The 18,217-nt window shown below is 47.5% G+C and overlaps 1 protein-coding gene and 1 long non-coding RNA gene across 2 annotated transcripts in view; one reads left to right on the forward strand and one right to left on the reverse strand.

The window, feature by feature from the left end:
* Positions 1-5,911: 5,911 nt before the first annotated feature.
* On the reverse strand, positions 5,912-7,360 carry LOC121077101. The gene is made up of 2 exons (XR_005823895.1): positions 7,064-7,360; positions 5,912-6,101 (listed from the first exon to the last, which is right to left on the reverse strand). It is a non-coding gene; the product is annotated as an uncharacterized LOC121077101 (long non-coding RNA).
* A 70-nt stretch (positions 7,361-7,430) lies between these two features.
* Positions 7,431-18,217, forward strand: part of AR (androgen receptor) — a 61,340-nt gene continuing 50,553 nt past the window's right edge. Inside the window, exon 1 of the mRNA XM_040571912.1 lies at positions 7,431-8,505. Within this exon, the coding sequence (XP_040427846.1) occupies positions 7,451-8,505 (1,055 nt within the window). The 5' untranslated portion in view covers positions 7,431-7,450. The remainder of the gene's footprint in view (positions 8,506-18,217) is intronic.

Genomic DNA, 18,217 nt, shown 5'->3' on the forward strand with positions numbered 1-18,217 from the left:
GCCCTTGTTTGGAGAGAATGGTGAGGCAGGAAGGTGGAGGATGGGGGGCCTGGACCCTAATGTGTTCTCAGGAGGAGGGGAGAGATCAGCAAGATGAGTATTAGAGTAATTCAGACTTGTGAATGCACCTTGGGGTTCCGTAGTGTCTGAGGCCATGCTGCTATGAACCGCAGGCACACTGGGAAATAAATGGGTCTTTTGGAGAAAACATACATAAAAACGAGGAATTGAAAAACATATTTAATCCCTTCCACCTGTGTTATGCATAACCAGCACCAGAAGTGAAGGAACCTGTACATATATTTGCTTTGAAGCCACTGGGAAGGAAACACTGCCTTCTTCCAGAAAAGTGAATGAATAACGTATTCCTGCAAGTCATGTCTGTCGCTTTGGCAGTGCCAGAGTCTAGACAGTGCCTTTTCCCTTTAATTGGGAAGGACAAGATGGGAAGCGATGGTAACCATCCCCCGCCCCGTACCCCCCCCCATACCCCTCCCCCCCCCCCCCAAAAAAATATATATAGATTTACACTTTGTTCTTCCAGGGTGTGATCTCATTCCTTTCACCAGCCAATTCTTAGTAAGAAGGGTCATTCACAGATGAAGGAAAATGAAGAGGTACCACTGTATGGACAGAACTTGTAACCTGATGACTGACAAGAGGTAGCATCCTTAGGAAAGATAAACAATCACTAAAAATTGCTAAAAAGCTAGAGGGGCTTGGGAAGGAAAAATGGAAGCTTATTAGGTCAAATGTTAATTGAAATCAATCCCTCATTGCTTTTCTCCATATCTGAGTGGTAAATACATATTTTAACATTCTTTATGATAAACTAAAATGTAAATGATTTGGTCTTGTATGAATGTCATTAGAAAGCGAGTATTAGATATTTTTATTCATAAACAAGCTTGTATAATTACCAGAACAGCCATAGACACACAATCCAGCTAACAGAACCGGTTGTAAAGTCCCAAAGTTTTTTATGTAAAATTTTTATGTATCCTGTTTGGGCAATCTTTCTGTTAATCTAACATCAGTGATGCATAATTTGTTAGGGGAAATCCTTTTTAATTTCTGCACTGGAGAAGGAATACTGTCTTGCAGTTGGAGAGATTCTAATTATATGTTTAGTCTCTACTGGGCAAGTTTAACAAATCCAGAGGTACAGTAACGATGAAAGTTTCTAACGAAGTAAATGAAATGACAGTTTCCTTCCATTTTCTGTGATAAGTTTAAGATGTGCTTAACTTCAAAGCAAGAAGAGTACTTTAAAAACATTTTAAATCGAGAAACTGCTTCTAAGGTGTGTAACTGAAATAATAAAACACATGCAAACTGATTTTTTAAATGGTATAGAGGAAAATATCTTTAAGATTTTATAAATGGGTTCCTTTATTAAGATGCTTATTTTGTATTGAAGTCATGCAAGTGTACATAGCGCAAAGCACCAATATTCTTCCCATCCCAAACATCCAAACAAACACGTGAACCTGCATCTTGTTTTACAGCAAAGCATTTGTTTATCCAATTTGGTTGTTGTGTATTTTCTCTTCAATACATGTACAACTCACTGGCTGTCTAAATAACCTGTATTCTGCTGTACAGGTCAAACTAATGGAAGGTTAATAACTATCAAGAGTTTTAATTCATTATTTAGATAAAGAAAACAATACTGTAAATACTTGAGTATATCTTGTTCAACATTTTTTCAGATTTTTCAACATTAATTACATTAGAAAACAGTGAATGAAATATCTCAATTATAATATGGTTATTCCTTTTATTTGTATACTGTATCAAGATTCATTTAAAATCAGTTAAAATATATGTGCAGAATTTTAAGGTTATTTTAATATTTAAAGAAAATGCCAATAAGTGCTGAGTATGCAACAAGATACTTACATTAAAATTATTTTATTAAATAATAAAAGCACTACCCACATATAATGCATGGCATCGACTGCATGTAAGTCCCTGTCTCCTTCCTGATTTTCACAGCGGTAGAACCCATCCATTGAAATGTCAGTTTGCATCACAGGGTGGAAGCAGGAGGGTTTTCCTGCTTTTCTCAGCTTTGAGTACTTGAGTTATTAAACTGGACTAGTTGAATGACATAAAATGAAAAATTCCCTCTGACCCTTAATAAGATACTCAGAAATCATCATTTAACTTTGCAATAAATTTTAATTTCAGGTACTTGAGTAGTGACTTTCTCCAAGCAAATGACCAAAATTTCTTTATGATTCTAGAAGCAAGTATGGAGAATAATATTATGCTTTCATGTTTAATTTAACTTATTTTTACAGAGTATATTAAGTTTATACATAAATCTAGGTTCTCAAGTTTAAAATATTTTTAATCAATATGAATTTTGTTTACATCAAGAAAACGCTAATAGAAGAAAGGAAAAGGTGATGTTTCTCTTAGCGTTATTTTATGCACTTTACATACTTTATTTTTGAAATGTTTCATTTATTTCTATGTCTTCACTCCCCTCCCTCACTACAAAACTTGACATCTCTCCATGACATGTATTGTCATGTGGATAAGTTACTCAGATTTTGAATAACAAAACAGGCTAATAGTTCTGCCTCCTTATAACCAAAGAGAAAAGAAAACGGAGACAGTGAAATTTTAAAGTGTCCCCAATTTGAGAGGAAAGCCTTGCCAAGGTAGCTGGTGCACCTCTGAGATCTTCCGTAGTGCTGACAGGCAGCAGGGTTTTGCTGGACCACACAGACAAGCATCTTGGCGATGTCTGCTTACACAGCACACGGAAAAGATGCTACTAGCTCCCGAGCCACTGGGGGTAACACTTTGGTAATGTCTCCCTTCCTTCCCACATCTTCGCTTAGCACAAAGCTGTGATAACCTAAATGAACATATGCTACCATATGTTCAGATAAACCCATCATGTTGGATTTCTCAAGTCATTATTTTGTAATAGAAATAATGCTTCAGTTAGAATGAAAATGATTTGTGAAAAAATGTATATATATTTTTTTCACTCTGCTATTTTTCTATCTAAACCACATATTGGCTGGTTAGAAAAACAAGTAACTAAGGAAGGATTGCAGATCTTGTCTCAGCTCTGCTCTATAAAAACCGTTGAGTGCCTGTACGTCTCACAAAGGATATTTATCCAATTTAAACTGCAGTACTTTTAGATGCAAATGTCCACCCCAATTACTTATTTTAGTGTTATTTTATATCACAGAAAGCAATTAATTATAATTCTTAAACTCAGATTTAATTCATAGAACAAAATACCACTGCTATATTAAAAAAACCACTTTGGTATTTGTTAGACAGTAAAGCCAAACAAAATGCTTCCAGCCCACCGTAATGTTTTAGCAATATAATGCAGTAAAATGAATAAATACCTTAGCCTCAAGCACTATGACAACCACACAAAGGGTCCAAGTGAACAATCCATAATGTGTTCTTTAAATTTCATTCTACATAAAAATATAGACTCGCTTAAGAGAAAGGCACTTTTCTGAAAAATACATAGGATCATATTGCTGCTCATTTTTTAACTAATTTGATAATCAAAAATAAAGCTTAGCTTACATACAGAAAAAAATATACATTCATATAGATTTTCCATAAACTGTGTCTATTTTACTATGTTAAAATACAGCTCTCAGAATTTAAGATGTAAACGGATATTGTAGCTGACTCCTAAACTATGGAAAGTAATTTTACGGAAAGCTTTAATGAAAATTGGAAAAGAACTTTGAAATGCTGAAGGCTTACGTTTTAAGAAGATTGTAACTGCAAATAAAACATTGTCTATGCATTGTAAATGCAATAGCAGTTCAAATTTTTCTCTTTCAGACAAGAATAATGATTAAAATACACGAAACCTTTAAAAATAAGGTTCACAGTCATACACATACACACCCAGAAAGCCCCTTATACGTTACTAATTTTAAAAAGAAACGTGAATATCAAGAAAATAAGGTGCTTGCAAGATACCTTTTCAGGAAATAAGAAAGGAAGAAAGGAAGGAAGGGGGGGGGGGAGAGAGAGAGAGAGAGAAAGAAAGGGAGGAAGAAAGTGAAAGAAAGAGGAAAGAAAAGAGAGAAAGAAAGACAGAGCAGCTTCTTCAAATTTATGTGAAGGTCTAATCACAAAACTGTCTCTAAAATAATTAATCTTAACCAAATAGACAGTAAGTCAAAACTAAGATGTTGGCTCTGTAAACTGAGAAGGACATAAAGCATTTTGCAGTCTTCCTTTATGCACGTCTGTTGTGATCAGCATCTTGCAAACCCAGGCAGCAAACTTCAGAGTGGGTGAAAATACATGCATCTGCAGATTTTGCAAAGATACAAGAAGCCGGGAGAAAACCACGAGCAACAGGACAAATACTAACCCAAAAAAACAGAAAGCCAGGAATACACATGCAAAGGCACAAATATATCCAAGCCCGTGCAGAAAAGATTATTTCAGTATAAAAAGTCTCACTTCTACCTAGGTCTTCATTGCCCTTGGTGTTCTCAGTGCATACAGACTGAGGTTATTTCCTTCTTGGTGGGCACAATGGAATCAAACGCAGTTCTTACACGGCTTATCAAAATCACACACGCAAATAGTTTGCTCTTGGTCCAAAACACAAAACCATCTGTTTCTTAAGCAATGTTACACCACATCTCTGAGCCTCAGCTTTCTTCAATACATTTCTTGACACTAATCATGAGAATCCTCCCCTCGTTGTCTTCCAGGGTCTGTATATTTTACTACAGAGGCTTGAAAACTATTTGACGCTGAAAGAGCAAAAACACTGGAATCCACATCCACTTGGCAGGTATCTGCATGGATTTGTGGCAACAGCAAATCTTTCAGAACAGTGGCTTTTTTTTCCTTTTTTTTAATTTTTTTTTTTTAATTTTTTTTCCTATCCTTTACAGGGGATACCATCATAAGAATCAGTGGTTACTCCTGCTTATTTGCCATCATTTCTGAAGTGCAGAGCAGCTTTCCAGTAACTCTAGGCCTTTATTACTGTGTAGCTGTTACAAAGGGTAAGTTCATGCACTCATCTGTGTAAAAGAGGGAAAAAAAAAATGTTCTTTGAACTATTGGTACTAATCTTTCAGAAAATCCAACTAAAGCTTTATACCAGCTTTTTGAAAGAATGCGTATAGGCTTATTGGTGCAGGAAAACACTTCTCTCACAAGCCTTCCCATGAAAACATATCTTAACATGCGGGCTTTTTCCCGCATGGGTACCCGAAAAAAAAGCTTATACCACAGCTGACACTCAGCCGCATGAAATTCCCCTTGGGTCTACTGGTTCCTTTGCATCCATCTGGAAGACCTCTGATCCCATCCCATGGCATTACCTTTCCTCATACCCTGAGCTGCAGATTTTTGTTAGTTGCAGGGCCGGGCAATGCGTGAGTCACCGGGCTGGAGGTTCTGGGCCACGGATCAAGCCCAGCAGGCTGAGGGGGAGCCCACGTGGAGCTCGAGCTGGGTCCGCCTCCAGTGATCCAGGTGGGACCGCTGAGATCTACGTGTTTAAATACACGCTGTGCACATATTTTACAGTATCTCCCTCTATTTTTATATTTTGAGGTTTCAGCTGTGCTTCTTTGTTATTTGAAGGGCTATATTGGCTGTTATTAAAACAGTTTGGTGGTTCATCCATACTGTAAGCCTGTAAAGAGGCTTCAGCAGGGGCAGCCGGGCAGAGTCGTGGGCCCAGCCCTGCTGCTGCAGGCACCGGGAGCGGTGGGGCCTGAACTGATGCCATCCTCACCTCAGACACTGAGTGGTCGCCTCCTCCATCTACTTTGCTGACAGGAGGTAGGGTTTGCTTACCACTCAGGCAGTATGGAGGACATTGCCAAATTTTGCTTGGCTATAATTCTTTTTTTTTTTTTCTACTATCTTCCATGGCTTGTAAAAATGCTTTTAAAAGACTGAACGTGACTCTTCATTTTTCCAGCTGGCTCCACTTCTCCATTTTCTCCATTTGCAACAAATCATTACTTTTTCCCTCTGTCTCCAAAGGAGTTGAAATTAATGGGCTTATTTCAATGTATGTCAAATGAGTATAGTTCCATTATAAGGTTGCCTGGGAATGGTGCCTACCAGAAAAAAAAAAGTTGCTTTAGGATTGTTATTACAGTGCCAATAAGGGGAGCTCAAGTCCTGTTTACAGTAGGTCCTACGCTAACTATGTCTGCTAGCTCTTTGGTCTTTTTTAACCTTGTGTGAGAGCGGAGCAGTGGCACGCACAAGACATACACGCACCTGCTGTCTCTTGCTGGTGGATATGGAGATTATTCCAAAATGCGGAGCAGAGGAAGGTGGGGGCAAACTCTTTGCTACTTGCTGACAACAGCACAACAGGCCATTTGGTTTCCTGGTGAAACCAAGGACCTGGGTTTTTGGGCTTTCATTTTATTATTATTATTATTTATATATTTTTTGGTGAAAAGTGTGCAGGTACTAAAGTTGAAAAGACCACCTTTACTAAGCTGGAATAAGTTTTGATCCCCATGTCAGTGCCCAAAGGGAGTGCATGCCTTTTCTCTCGAATTCCCCCCAGCTGTGGCGATTCCTCTAGGTGAACCACAGCCGCAGGAAAGTCCAGGTCGGAAGGGACCTCGGAGATCGTCCCGTAAAACCGGAGCCTGGAGAAGGGCTCTAACCAACACCCTGCCCAGCCGAACCCCGGCATCCTCCAGCGTCGGAGCGCGGGCGGACGGGGCTGAGGGCAGCCGGGCCGAGCCGGGCCGGGCGGTACCGTGGGGCGAGAGCGCCGGCGGGGCGGCCGCTGCCCCCCCTCGCCCGCTCCGCCCCGGCCGTCCCGCGCCGCGGGGCGCTCGCCCGGGGGCTGCGGCGGCGGCGGCGGCGGCCCCGATCCGCCCGCGGGGGCCAGCGCCGGGGGCGGCGAGGCGCCGAGCCCGGACTCCGCGGCGAAGGCGGGCGGCGGCGCTGCGGCTCCGCGGGGCTCGGGCTCTCCGCCCCCGCCGCCCGCCGGGGAGCGGGGGGACGGGCAGGGCAGGCCACGGCGGGCGCCGCGTCCCTCCGCGGCGAGAGTTACCGGATTAATCGTTGCAGAGACCCTGGGCCGAATTCGCGGCGTGGGGCGGTCTCCCTCGCTGCACCTCCTCTCCTCCGCAAGCCAGCCTCTCGCTCCCGCTCTCCCCGAGCCGCGGATCTAAAAGAGCAAAAGCAGCCAGCCGCGGCAGTCGGCGGCGGGGCTCGGGGCCGCGCACCTGCCCGCTCCGCCCGGCCCCAACTTTCGCCGCCTGTTGCGGGCGCCGAGCATCCCGCCCGCCGCGCTCCCCGCCCCGCGCCCGCCGCTCCGCCGGGGATGGCAGCGGCGGGGCAGAGCCGCCGCTAGCCGGGGCCGCGGCTGGCCGCCCGGGGGCCGCCGCTCGGGCTCGGGCTCGGGCTCGGGGTCGCCGCCGCCCGGCGCGCCGCGGGCATGGAGGTGCAGCTGGGGATCGGGCGCGTGTACCCGCGGCCGGCGGGCCGGACCTTCCGCGGGGCTTTCCAGAGCTTCTTCCAGAGCGTCTGCGGGGCGTTCCAGGCGCCGGGCGCCGCCGCGCCGCGGGAAGAGCCGGGCACCAGCCACCAGGCGCCGGCGTGCGCCGCCGGCCCGCCGAGCCCCCGGGCGCCGCCGGCCGTCTCGCCCGCCTTCCTGCCGCTGCCGGAGCCCCGCGGGGCCGCCAAGGCGCTGCCGGCCGCCCGCCCGGCCATGGGCTCGCCCTTCCCGTGCGCCGGCGACCTGAAGGAGCTGCTGGGCGAGGCGGGCGCGCTGCCGCCGCTGCTGCCGCCCGAGGCCGAGCCGGCGGCCGGCCGCGCCGAGCCGGCGCCCAAGGAGGACTTTCTGGGCGACAGCGCCAAGGAGCTCTGCAAAGCCGTGTCCGCCTCCATGGGCCTGGCCGTGGAGGCGCTGGAGGCGCCCGGCGAGCTGCTGCCCCGCGAGGACTGCATGTTCGCCCTGCCCGGGGGGCCGCCCCGCGCCCCGCGCCCCGCCGCCAAGGACCCTCCGGAGCCGCCGCCCGCCCCGGCCGCCTTCAAGGGCGGCGGCGGCGAGCCCGGCCTGGCCGTCGACGTGCCCGCCGGGCTGGCCCTGTACCGGGGCTCTCCGGCGCCCGAGGAGCCGCCGGCGCTGCCGGGCCGCGACTGCTTCGCGCTGCCGCCGCCGCCCGCCCGCATCAAGCTGGAGAGCCCCCCGGAGCCCGCGCCGGGCGGCGCCTGGGGCGCTCCGTGCCGCTTCGGCGCCGAGCTGGCCCCGCCGGGCCCCGCGCCGCCCTGGCCCTCCTTCTTCGCCGACGAGGGGCAGCTGTACGGGCCGTGCGCCGAGCCGCCCGCCGGGCCCTTCGCCTGCGGCCGCGGGCCGCCCGCCGAGCCCGCCGACTTCCCCGCCGACGCCTGGTACCCGCTGGGGCGGCCGCCCTACGCCGCCCCCGCCGCCTGCATCAAGAGCGAGCTGGGGACCTGGGCCGAGGGCTACGGCGGCTACGGCGACGCGCGGTGAGTACCGGCGGGCAGCCCCGCACCGCCCCGCCGCGCCCCGCAGCGCGCTCCCCGCGTCCCGTCCCCGCCGTGCCCGCGGCCGCCGCCGAGGAGCGGGGAGCGCGGCGCCGCCGTGCGCTGGGCGAGCCCCGGGGCGGCTCCGGCTTCTCCCCGAGCTGAGCGGGCGGCGAGCGGGCTGCAGAAATGCTGCGTGCGCCTCGCAGCTCTGCGCTGGGCGCAGGCAGAAGATGCGTTCTAGGTAGAGCAGCACGGAAAAGGAGGAGCTGGTTAGGCGTTTGGGAAGAAGGGCTCGTGCAGAAGTAGTTTTTCTTGGTGGATTAGCCTCAGAAATCAGATCAACGGTCTCTGTGAAATAGGTACGTGCAACCCGAAACAGCGGGCATACGTTGCCGCCCTTCATTGCAGCAAAGCGTATTACTGTTTGAGAGAATCGCTGCAGCTGGCAGAAACCGGGAGTGAGAAAAGGACTGCGAAAGGATTTCTTCTTGAATTTTAAAAAAGAAAACAAAACAAAGACCAGAAACAATGAGCTACCGGCTCAGATGTTCCCCAGCCACAGGTGGTTGGTATGGCCTCAGTTTGGGTTTGCATCGTTGGAGTTTCATACTCGCCTGCTCACTGTGTAGTGGGATCAAAGATTAAAATGCACAATTAGATTTTCCCTTTAAATTAGCACAGGACAAACACATCACACTTGTGCTTCTGGGCTTGTTTTGCTGCTCTGAAATGCTCGTGTTTTTATTCGGACAGTGCAGTATTTATCAGCTACACAATAATGGGTATTTTGTGTAGAAGTGGCTCGGGAAAAAAAATGGGGTAAAAGAAAGGAAAGGTCAAGATGAGTCCATCTGTGAGTGTCGTATCAGCGACAGGAGCTGTGTGTGCCCTGTGCATCTTGCTATCAGGTCTGGATAAATCTCTGCTCAAACCAGTGCAAAGTTAGCAGGGATGAGTAGAGTCGAAAAAGTTTTGCTATCCGAACACTATCGATTGATGATGCAGGTTTTAGAGAGCAGCAGCCTGGGTTGGGAAGTTTTATTTGCCTGTGAAGCCCATACAGCAGAACTATGCATGGATAAGGAATATTGTGTTAAGCAAAACAGGACTGGGCTTATGTGATGCTCCACAGGCAATCGTGTGGGTTGGATCTGGACAGCAGGTACATTTTGCCAGGGTCTTGCTGTAGAGATAAGTGCTGTCTCCCTTATTCCTGTGGGAAATACCGTACCCGCCTCTTCCCAGCAGCGCAGCTCAGTTCGCTGCGTCCGTGTCCCCGTTTCCCCTGGAGCAGTCCCATGAGGCCGGCAGGCCTGCCTGAACTCAGCAGGCTTCAGCAAAAATCAATGGAGTACGAGCTCGTATAAGAGTTTCTAAAACACCATTACCTTGTCCTTTGGACTCCATTGCTCATACAGCATTGCATGGCTGCTGCAAGTGAGAGAGTGACAGTGTTTATATGCCTCTTTGTGTTTGGCTGCAATTTAAAAATGTTATAAGGAAAGTGGAACACTTGTTCGTGGTCTGGCTAAAGCCATACAGGTTACTCTCTGCCAGGTTTGCGTAGCATCCTAGCAAGATCTTCACTAACTTTACAGTGTGCTGCCTGTCGATCGCTGTTCACTGTGCCTTTCAATTTTCTCTTGGATTTACAACAATAGCAGTGCAATGAGCAGTCTCTGCTGCAGCTGAAGCTCAAATTGCAGCAGTTTATTTACCAGCATCTCAGAGAGCAACAATTGTAAGGAGAGAGGGTTGTGGGGGCTAAAATATTTTATAGCAAAACTCCCTCATGAAGGACAATCAACTGTGTCTTGTATAGCCCTGCTAGCTTCCAAAGCTGCGTTTGGTTACAATCCTTCCCTACTTGGCATTGCACAAAGAAGTTTTACCTCTTAGCTATATGAAATGGAGTCTCAGCATTTCTTTGGGAGTAGGTGGAGGGCACTTCTGTTGGACTCGCGGCAGCTTTGCCAGCCTAAGGAGTTTTACACTTTAGATTTCCATGTCTTCCTAATGCTTGCAGTGGCAGCTGCAGCCCGGTCTCCTCGGAAGACTTGCGAAGTCTGGATCAGGTATAGATAGTTCTGAAGTTAGACACCTTCCCCCATATATGACACTAAAGCATGAACACGTTCTTTGTTTCTTAGCATATTTGGGGGCGGATGTTTATATTTGCCCTTTATATAAAGTACTAGGGATTTGGTTTGGGGAGCTTTAGCCGACAAGTTTGCCTCCAAAGCCTTGAGAGAGGAGGGTTGGATTGCCTGAGCGACTGTTAGTGGAAAACAGCGTGCTTGCTGTCGTGTTGGTCTGGGCTACAGCACACGCAGGCTGTAAAACAGGCACCGTCAGGGGCTGGTGGCTGCCCCAGCATTTCTCTGAAGCGGGCAGGTCCAGTGTGACCAAACTAAGATGCTCTCTCTCTGGGAGTCCTCATCACCATTTTATGGCATGGTCAATTGCCTGTGACCACAGGGCATGGTGGGGATACGGGACTGGGCTTGAGCAGCTGCTTTTGGGACTGGTCCTCAGCATGGTGTGGGCTTAGATGCATAATTGCTGCCTGCCCCCTTGGCTTGTGCAAGGGGAGGGATTTGCCTGTTTTTAGAGGCACTGAAACATTGCATAGGAAGCAAAGTAGGAATTAACACATCTTGATTTAATGTAAAGCTTTTTACACAATGTACTTGATGGTGCCAGTGATGCTTATGTATCATTAACAAATTAATCCAAGCTTTTGTTCCACTGCGCCTCGTAGCTGTTTGTCTTTGTGCTCTATTGCATAATTATTACCAGCAGTCTATACGGTGACTCAATAACCTGCTTTGAGAATGAGACATAGAATTGATATAATAAATTCAAGCTTACAGGGTCAAAGTGATTTTAAGATTGAAACACAGAAGCAAGGAAGTGTTTTAGGCCTGTTTGGTTTAATATAAAAAGAATACAAAGAGGGAACTATTACTGTGATAATGGAAACAAAGGTGATAAATGAATTTAGGGGGTGATTGGCTCAGAAAATCTAGCTGTCCGTGTGGTTTCCAATGCTTTCTAAACAGCATTTCCTGTAGCTACTATCTGTTTTGTATCCATGTGTTTGTTAGTTACAGCAGCTTGTAGATTCCGTTCTCTGGTTCAGTAGTGATCAGCTTGGGCAAGTGCCCTGTGTTTATGCATCATCTGGCGTAATGGCTAGGCGTTCTTTTTTGTGGCCAGCCATGTAATCATGATACCTCTTACAGATAATACCTGTAAAAATGTCTCCCTGTTGAAGAAAGAGATAAGATTCTGATAACAAGATCAAGGGCAGCTTCTTAACGCCAGGAGATGAGCCCGGGCCGAGAGCCGTGCCCCTGCACTGTGCCGTGCTGCTCGGCCGGCCGCCAGTAGCCTGCCCTGTGCCTGCCCGCGTGCCAGGCTTCGGCTGCAGACCCTCAGCTCTTTGCTGGCAGAATGCAAAAGCTTTCGCAGAAGTGGGATTCACCCCCCCTTCTCCTGTTGCTAATATGACCTTTTTGCTCAGGGGAATGGCAGTATTATGTAAATATTTCTTTTGAAGACAAACCGTGCGTGGAAGAATGCTGTTTCTGAAGCCTCTCCCTCCGGCCAGCTTTGTAATGTACAGACAGTCCACAGCTGCTGGTACAGATCCCATGGACAGTGAACCTCAGGCAGCTGGGAAAATCACTGATGTGCTAAAGCTTTTTGATGGTTCCTGATAAAAGGAGAAGAAAAAGCATAAGAAAAATTCACATTCCAATTCTTGCCTTTTCTTCTTTCAATGTACACATTGGGCACTCCTGTTAACAATTCTCTTGACTGGGTTCAGGTTCTTCTCCTGTGGTGCCGCTGAGGTCTTTGCCTCTTTCCATGAGAATCTGGGCATCATGTTCTGACACCTTTGCTTAGGTATGAGGCACTGTCTCCAAACAGAGCACACTAGTGTTGTCTTCAGAGCACTCCATCTTCAACGTGAAATTCCCCTTTCTCAGCTCTTTTGATTAGTAGGTAATAAGGTTGATGTCTTGTCAGATTTTCTTTTAAAAAACAGATTTCATAATTTTCCTGATCACTTCCAAATTTTGAGCAAGCTGTGGGTTACAACTGGTGCACACTTAATTCTCAGCACATTCGTCCATGTTCTCGTGTCATGTACCAGGACCGTTTGCATCACTGTTAGCTTACTCATCAAGATTGACTGTGCATTAAATTAGTGCTAAGTGCCCTAGGTTGCAGCAGAGATCACAACAAATTTACAGGAGGAGAAAACATTCCTAGGACACAACTGAGAAGTATCTTAAATTCTTGTAAGCTCTTGCCAAGCTGTCTTCAGTAGTTACTAAGGCAGAAGGGTGGAAAGGATCACAAGGAGTTTCCTTGTTCCATCTCAAGAAGTATCGTAACTGAGAAAGTCTGTAATTTGCTTTGAGACTGATAATTCTTGAGAGATTTTGATGCACTTGTTGCTTTCTACCTGTAAGAAGCTTGATCCTGCTGCAGAAGGACAGTATGGGAGATGGAGGCATTTTCTGAGTGGGATCACATTCGCCCCTGGTGACCTCCTGGGGTGAATTCCACCCAAACCCAGGTCTTCTTTGGCGCTGAGTGCATGGCCAGGGTGGTGACACTGCCTGCCCAGGCCTGCAGCTCTCAGACGGGACTCCCTGCCTTCAGCAGCCACGGGATCAGGCCGCTGTTTTGGAGCCTGCGTATCCGCAGGTTTTATAACTGTGCTGAGCTCTGGTGCAGCCAAGTTTTGTCTGGAGTTGCCAAACCAGTGTTCCACTTTGCTGTGCAAAATAGAGCCACATGAAGCGTGGCTGAGTCACTGGTAGTTTCTGGAGCAGGGGCAGGGCTGCTGCCTCCGATGTGCCATCGGCACTGGATTTCAAAGCTTCATAAACAGAAAGCGGGACAAACATGGGTAGGCCCGATCTGAAGCTCAGGAGGGGTTGGAGCTGAGCTTCCCACAGGTTACAGCATTAAGAGGCTGCTTTCATAAGTTCCCTACTGACAGACCTGCGATGGCTATTTTAAGCACAGAATAAAATGCCAATAGTTCACAAACAGCCAAGTGCTGTTTCTTGTTTAGAGAACTAGGGACTCATTTGAATGTGAATTGGCATTTTACCAGGTTATGACAAGACACTCATCTGTCATGGCCTGAGTTAGGGTTGTGAAGTAAGTGATATATTGAGGCAGGGTAACTGGAGTAGCTGCCATGTGAAGCACTCTGCTCAAGCTGTATTCTCGCAGAACAACAGTAGGTGCAATGAACTCATCAGGGGGAGAGCAGAGGAGCTGAGCAGCATCTGTTGGGTGTCTCAGTACTGGTAGCAAATCTATTGCAGCTCCATTTTCTTACTCCCAAGAGCTGCTATTTGAAGAATTATAATGTGTAGCCAAAGCTCATTTGTTTTGTTCCATGCTTAGCTGGTTTATTTGTTTTCATTTCATTTTGATGGTGCTGATTTATTTCGTCTTTTCCATGAATTAGTTTTCATTTCACTTGATAAATGAGATTATTCTTTTTCACGTCTAGTTAGCTAGACTCGACCTGCAGTGAGAGACTTTCTGTTTCCTTTTGAAGATGCCCAGAACCTCCCAGAAAACACTCAGACTGGACAGATCACAGTCCTTGTGTTAATGCACAGACTGAGCCCATGGAAAGAAAAAGGCCTTGGTACTTTCCATCCTCATCGAGGTTTGCACTTGACGCTGCAGAGGCCTGGGTGCAGCGCTGGAGCTGATGACGGTTCTGTCCTAGGAGCTGACACTGCTCTTTTCTTTGCTATTAAATTGGCACTTATGTCTGTGGCAGAGCATGAAGGAAAATAAACTGTTTCCAGTGTTCTTTGTTATCCAGTTTGCTTCTCCCACTCAATTTGTTTTGCTTCTGTTTTTTTCTTAGTATTTCCATTCTTTATACCAAGTTTCATAATGTGGTCTCCCTCTTTCTCACCCCCTACCTCCATCTGTCCCTACCCTCCCTCTCTCCCTCTTGTTCATGCACCCAGTCGCCAGCTCTCCCCCTGTCCCTTTGCCATGGGATCACCTGGGGAACAAGGCACGGTGTGCAGGCACATGTGGTGTGTTTGTGCGGGGCCTGCTGGTCTGTTCCTGGAGTACGAAGCATCTATTTGCTTTTTCATCCACTCACTGCAAAAATGTTCAAGCGCAGACTTCCCTCCATTCTCTCTGTGCTTTCCCTCCTCTGTGCTTTCCCATCCTCTTCTCCCCATCTCTTGCATTTTTGAGCTCTTACATCCTCTGGAAATTGGTTCCAAAGTCTCATTCTTGATATGTACTGTGATTATTTTTTTCCAGTTTCTCTTAAGTGCATGATGCAATGAAAGGACGAGCTCTGCATAGCAGTTGGCATAGAGTACAGTGGCTGAAGAATTTAGAAAAAATGACCAAAGAAATAATACATAAAAAGGTGTAAGAGCATTAATGGATTTTAGTTACAGAGGCATTTTGTGTACTCCATCCTGTATTTACCAAGAATTTTAGCACAGGAAGGAGTAAATGATTTGCCAATGACAGCTCTTCTCCTACTTGTACAGCTTTTATATTTTTCTTCTGTTTACAGTATTCACTGGTATTTCTTTGTTACGCAGATGCTGTGTAACAGATGCTAGCTGTGCTTTGCATTACTGTGTATAGTTAGTCTACAGTATAAACCATTAGTTTTCCTGTTACAAGAACTTCATAGCCAAAGAGAGCTAGTTAAACATTGGTAGAGCCTTTGTGCTTTCTGCTGAGACTAGAAGGGCAATATATTTCAAAATACTGATTATGAATGAGAGGTGTTTGGTAGCACTCATAGGAGCCTGTGGCTTTGCATGCTGCCATAGCTGAAAGCCAAACCCCCTGGAGAGTGGCTGCATGGGGATGAGCCCCAGTGGAGCTGGTTCGAGGGCTGTGCTGCACAGAGCAGGGTTTTCTTGCCAATGACAGGGTGTCAGCAGCGTGGTCGTGTTCGGCATCGCCTGAGATGGAGAGTGGTGATGTGTCACCACGCTGCTGGAAGGGCAGCTGGCGTTGCAGAATGGGAGGTGGCAGCGTGGCCCCGGAGCAGCTGCCGCACCCGGGCTGCCCAAGCCGCCAGCGGCACGGCTGCTGGGACGTCCCCGGGATGTGGCACGGAGCTGGCAATTCCTGGAAGTCTCTGCCTCCAGCCCTGGCTTTGGACTGATGGGGTATGGGACAGTCCTTGCAAGAAGTAAAACAAAAACACTGTATCAAAGCGCTGAATGCCATCTGCCGCCCCAGATATCCCCTCCAGAAGATGCACTACTCCCGTCTCCTCCCTTCCCGATGACCCTCCAAGGCTGTGCCTAGTTTCAGGCAGGAAAAAACACTTTGCCCTGTGTCTGTGTCAGGGTGGCACCTTTGAATCATGTGCTGTTAGGTGAATGAAAAATAAAGACATGCAGTATTTTGAGAGCAAATATCAGATTGTTAAAGAAAAAAAAAAACATAGTGGAAATGGGAGATGATGAGAATTCGGAGTCAATGTTTGGTGGGAATGGATGAGTCTCAGTATGTGCTCTTGAACTGGAAGGAGAATGGGAAATGTTGCCATTTCTTGCAGCAATAAATCAAAAAATATCCTAAAATATGGAATTTTTTTGTGGCCATATGGGAACAGTTTGTTTTGGTATGAGAGCAGCTTTATTTCGCAGAGCTAAAAATAATTTGTAATACAGAGTGGTAATTCTGTGGTTTGTATTTTTCTATCATTCATCTTGTCATTACTGAATATCATTCTAATTTTATTAACTGGTGATTTTCAAATGTTTGTGCTAATTTGCCATTTCTGTACTGGCAATTGTTACTCTGATTTGCTTTCAGTTTGTACTTGGTGTGCTCGCTGGTGGCTGTCGGCTGTGCTGCCATAGGAGGCTGTTCAGTTTCAAATGGATACTTTCCTCTTGGGTTTGTAGCTGCAAAGTTGAATACAAAAGCAGTAACCTTAATATTTTATCATCCTGGGGATGATAACATTTAAAATTTAACCAAATGGGCATTTATCGAAAGAAAACTGTTCTGTGGGAAACTTTCTACTACTTCTAGTAAAAGCCACTCATTTCTCTGAGCTGTTGGGGGAGATCCCCAAGGTCCATGCAGTGGTCGTATGGCTGACGGCTGAATGCAGGAAATAGGTAAAAATATGGAGTTCCCCCTTGCCCAGGTGTTCAGCTTCGTACCCACGAGGGGGCTGCTCCCACACGAGCGGGGCTGTGAGCCCGACCACGTGGCCGGGCTGCCCGGGCCTGCAGCTGGGGGTGCCCCGCACCGGGGGTGGTTTGGGAACACAGGTCTGTGCGGTTGTGCCAGGCTGGCAGGCGTGCCACGTGGCAGCCAGCAGCCTCTGCCCCTCCTTCACGCAGTTCCTCCAAACCCTCCTTTGTCCGCACAGGCATCTTGCCACGCGAGCTGGTAGCCGAATAAGCCTTGTAGCCTCCCCAGGCACGTCGGTGTTTTAAAGGAGGATTTTAGTGTTTGGGGTGCTGAATGATGATCTACGTTCCTTGAGAACTATGCCCATTTTTCTGTGTCCCCCCTGCATTTCCCTGTTTTGTTTTCAGGGTGTTCGCAGTCCTGAACACATTTTGTGAATGGAAAAAAAACACAGCACAGCATCATAAGCCAGAAGGCAATGCCAAGCAAGAAACATCAGATAAACCTAGCTGCATGAAAGGCTTATGAGACATAGTCTTTTCCTCCTTTAGTTCAGTGAATTTTTTTTTTTCAATTCAAAGTGAACTTTCTTTTTCTGGAAAAACCCATGTAAGCAGCTGTAGAATTCCAGCTCTCTGCCACAGCACAGGTGTACAAGAAGCAGCATCTTCACCACTTGGGCATCAGCTCCATTTTGGGGGGCACCACTGCTCTGAGACAATGGGACAGAGAAGGAACTTCAGGCAGCATCACCCATTGCTCCTCAGCTTTTCTGAAGTTTTCCCTTGGCATTGCTGCTGGCCTGAAGAATGGTTTCTGCAGAGAGGACTTTTGCACCAGAAACCCGCACAAAGCAAACATGGCAGAGTCATCCCAGACAGACCAACCAGCTGGTGTCAGCTGGGAGGAGGCCCCTTTTTTCTGGTGGCTGGGTGCCACATCCAGTTGGTGACGTGGCATGACGCAGAAGGCACGGGCACCTTCCCTTGTTGTCATTAGGTGAAATGCGAACACTAGCGAGAAGTGATCTCCTCTCACCTTGGATGAACACGTTTGTACACACCATTTCCATAGGCATTCAGCAAAGGCAAAGTTTTCTGCATGAGTATCAGATCTATTCCAGCACTTTCTTTTCCCCAGGAGAGCTGGGAAGCAGTGTGCATGAGAGGCAGATGTCCTCTCTCCCATTTCAGTTGGAGCAGCTGTGCCTGGGAAGCAATTGAGAAGCAGGGACGGGCAGGTTGTCTCTTAATACCTGGCCGGTGCAGGCATTCCATCCTGTCTCTGCCTCTGTTTTTCCGTGCTTTGACACTTACTGGATTGCAAACCCAACCGCGGTGTTTTGACTTCTTGTTGCTACCAGGGGTCAAGAGGTACCTCCAGCGTGCAGCCGGCTGCAGTGTGCTCAGCCTAGCAATGCGGCAGCACGGCCGCAGGTAGCAGATGGCTGGCACTGTCTGTCCTGAGCCTGCTTCAGCCGGGTCGTATCCTGCTCCCTGCAGAGCTGGCACAGATGCCAGGA

The sequence above is a fragment of the Cygnus olor genome, chromosome 13 (assembly GCF_009769625.2).
Source record: "Cygnus olor isolate bCygOlo1 chromosome 13, bCygOlo1.pri.v2, whole genome shotgun sequence".
Classification (NCBI taxonomy): Eukaryota; Metazoa; Chordata; class Aves; order Anseriformes; family Anatidae; genus Cygnus; species Cygnus olor.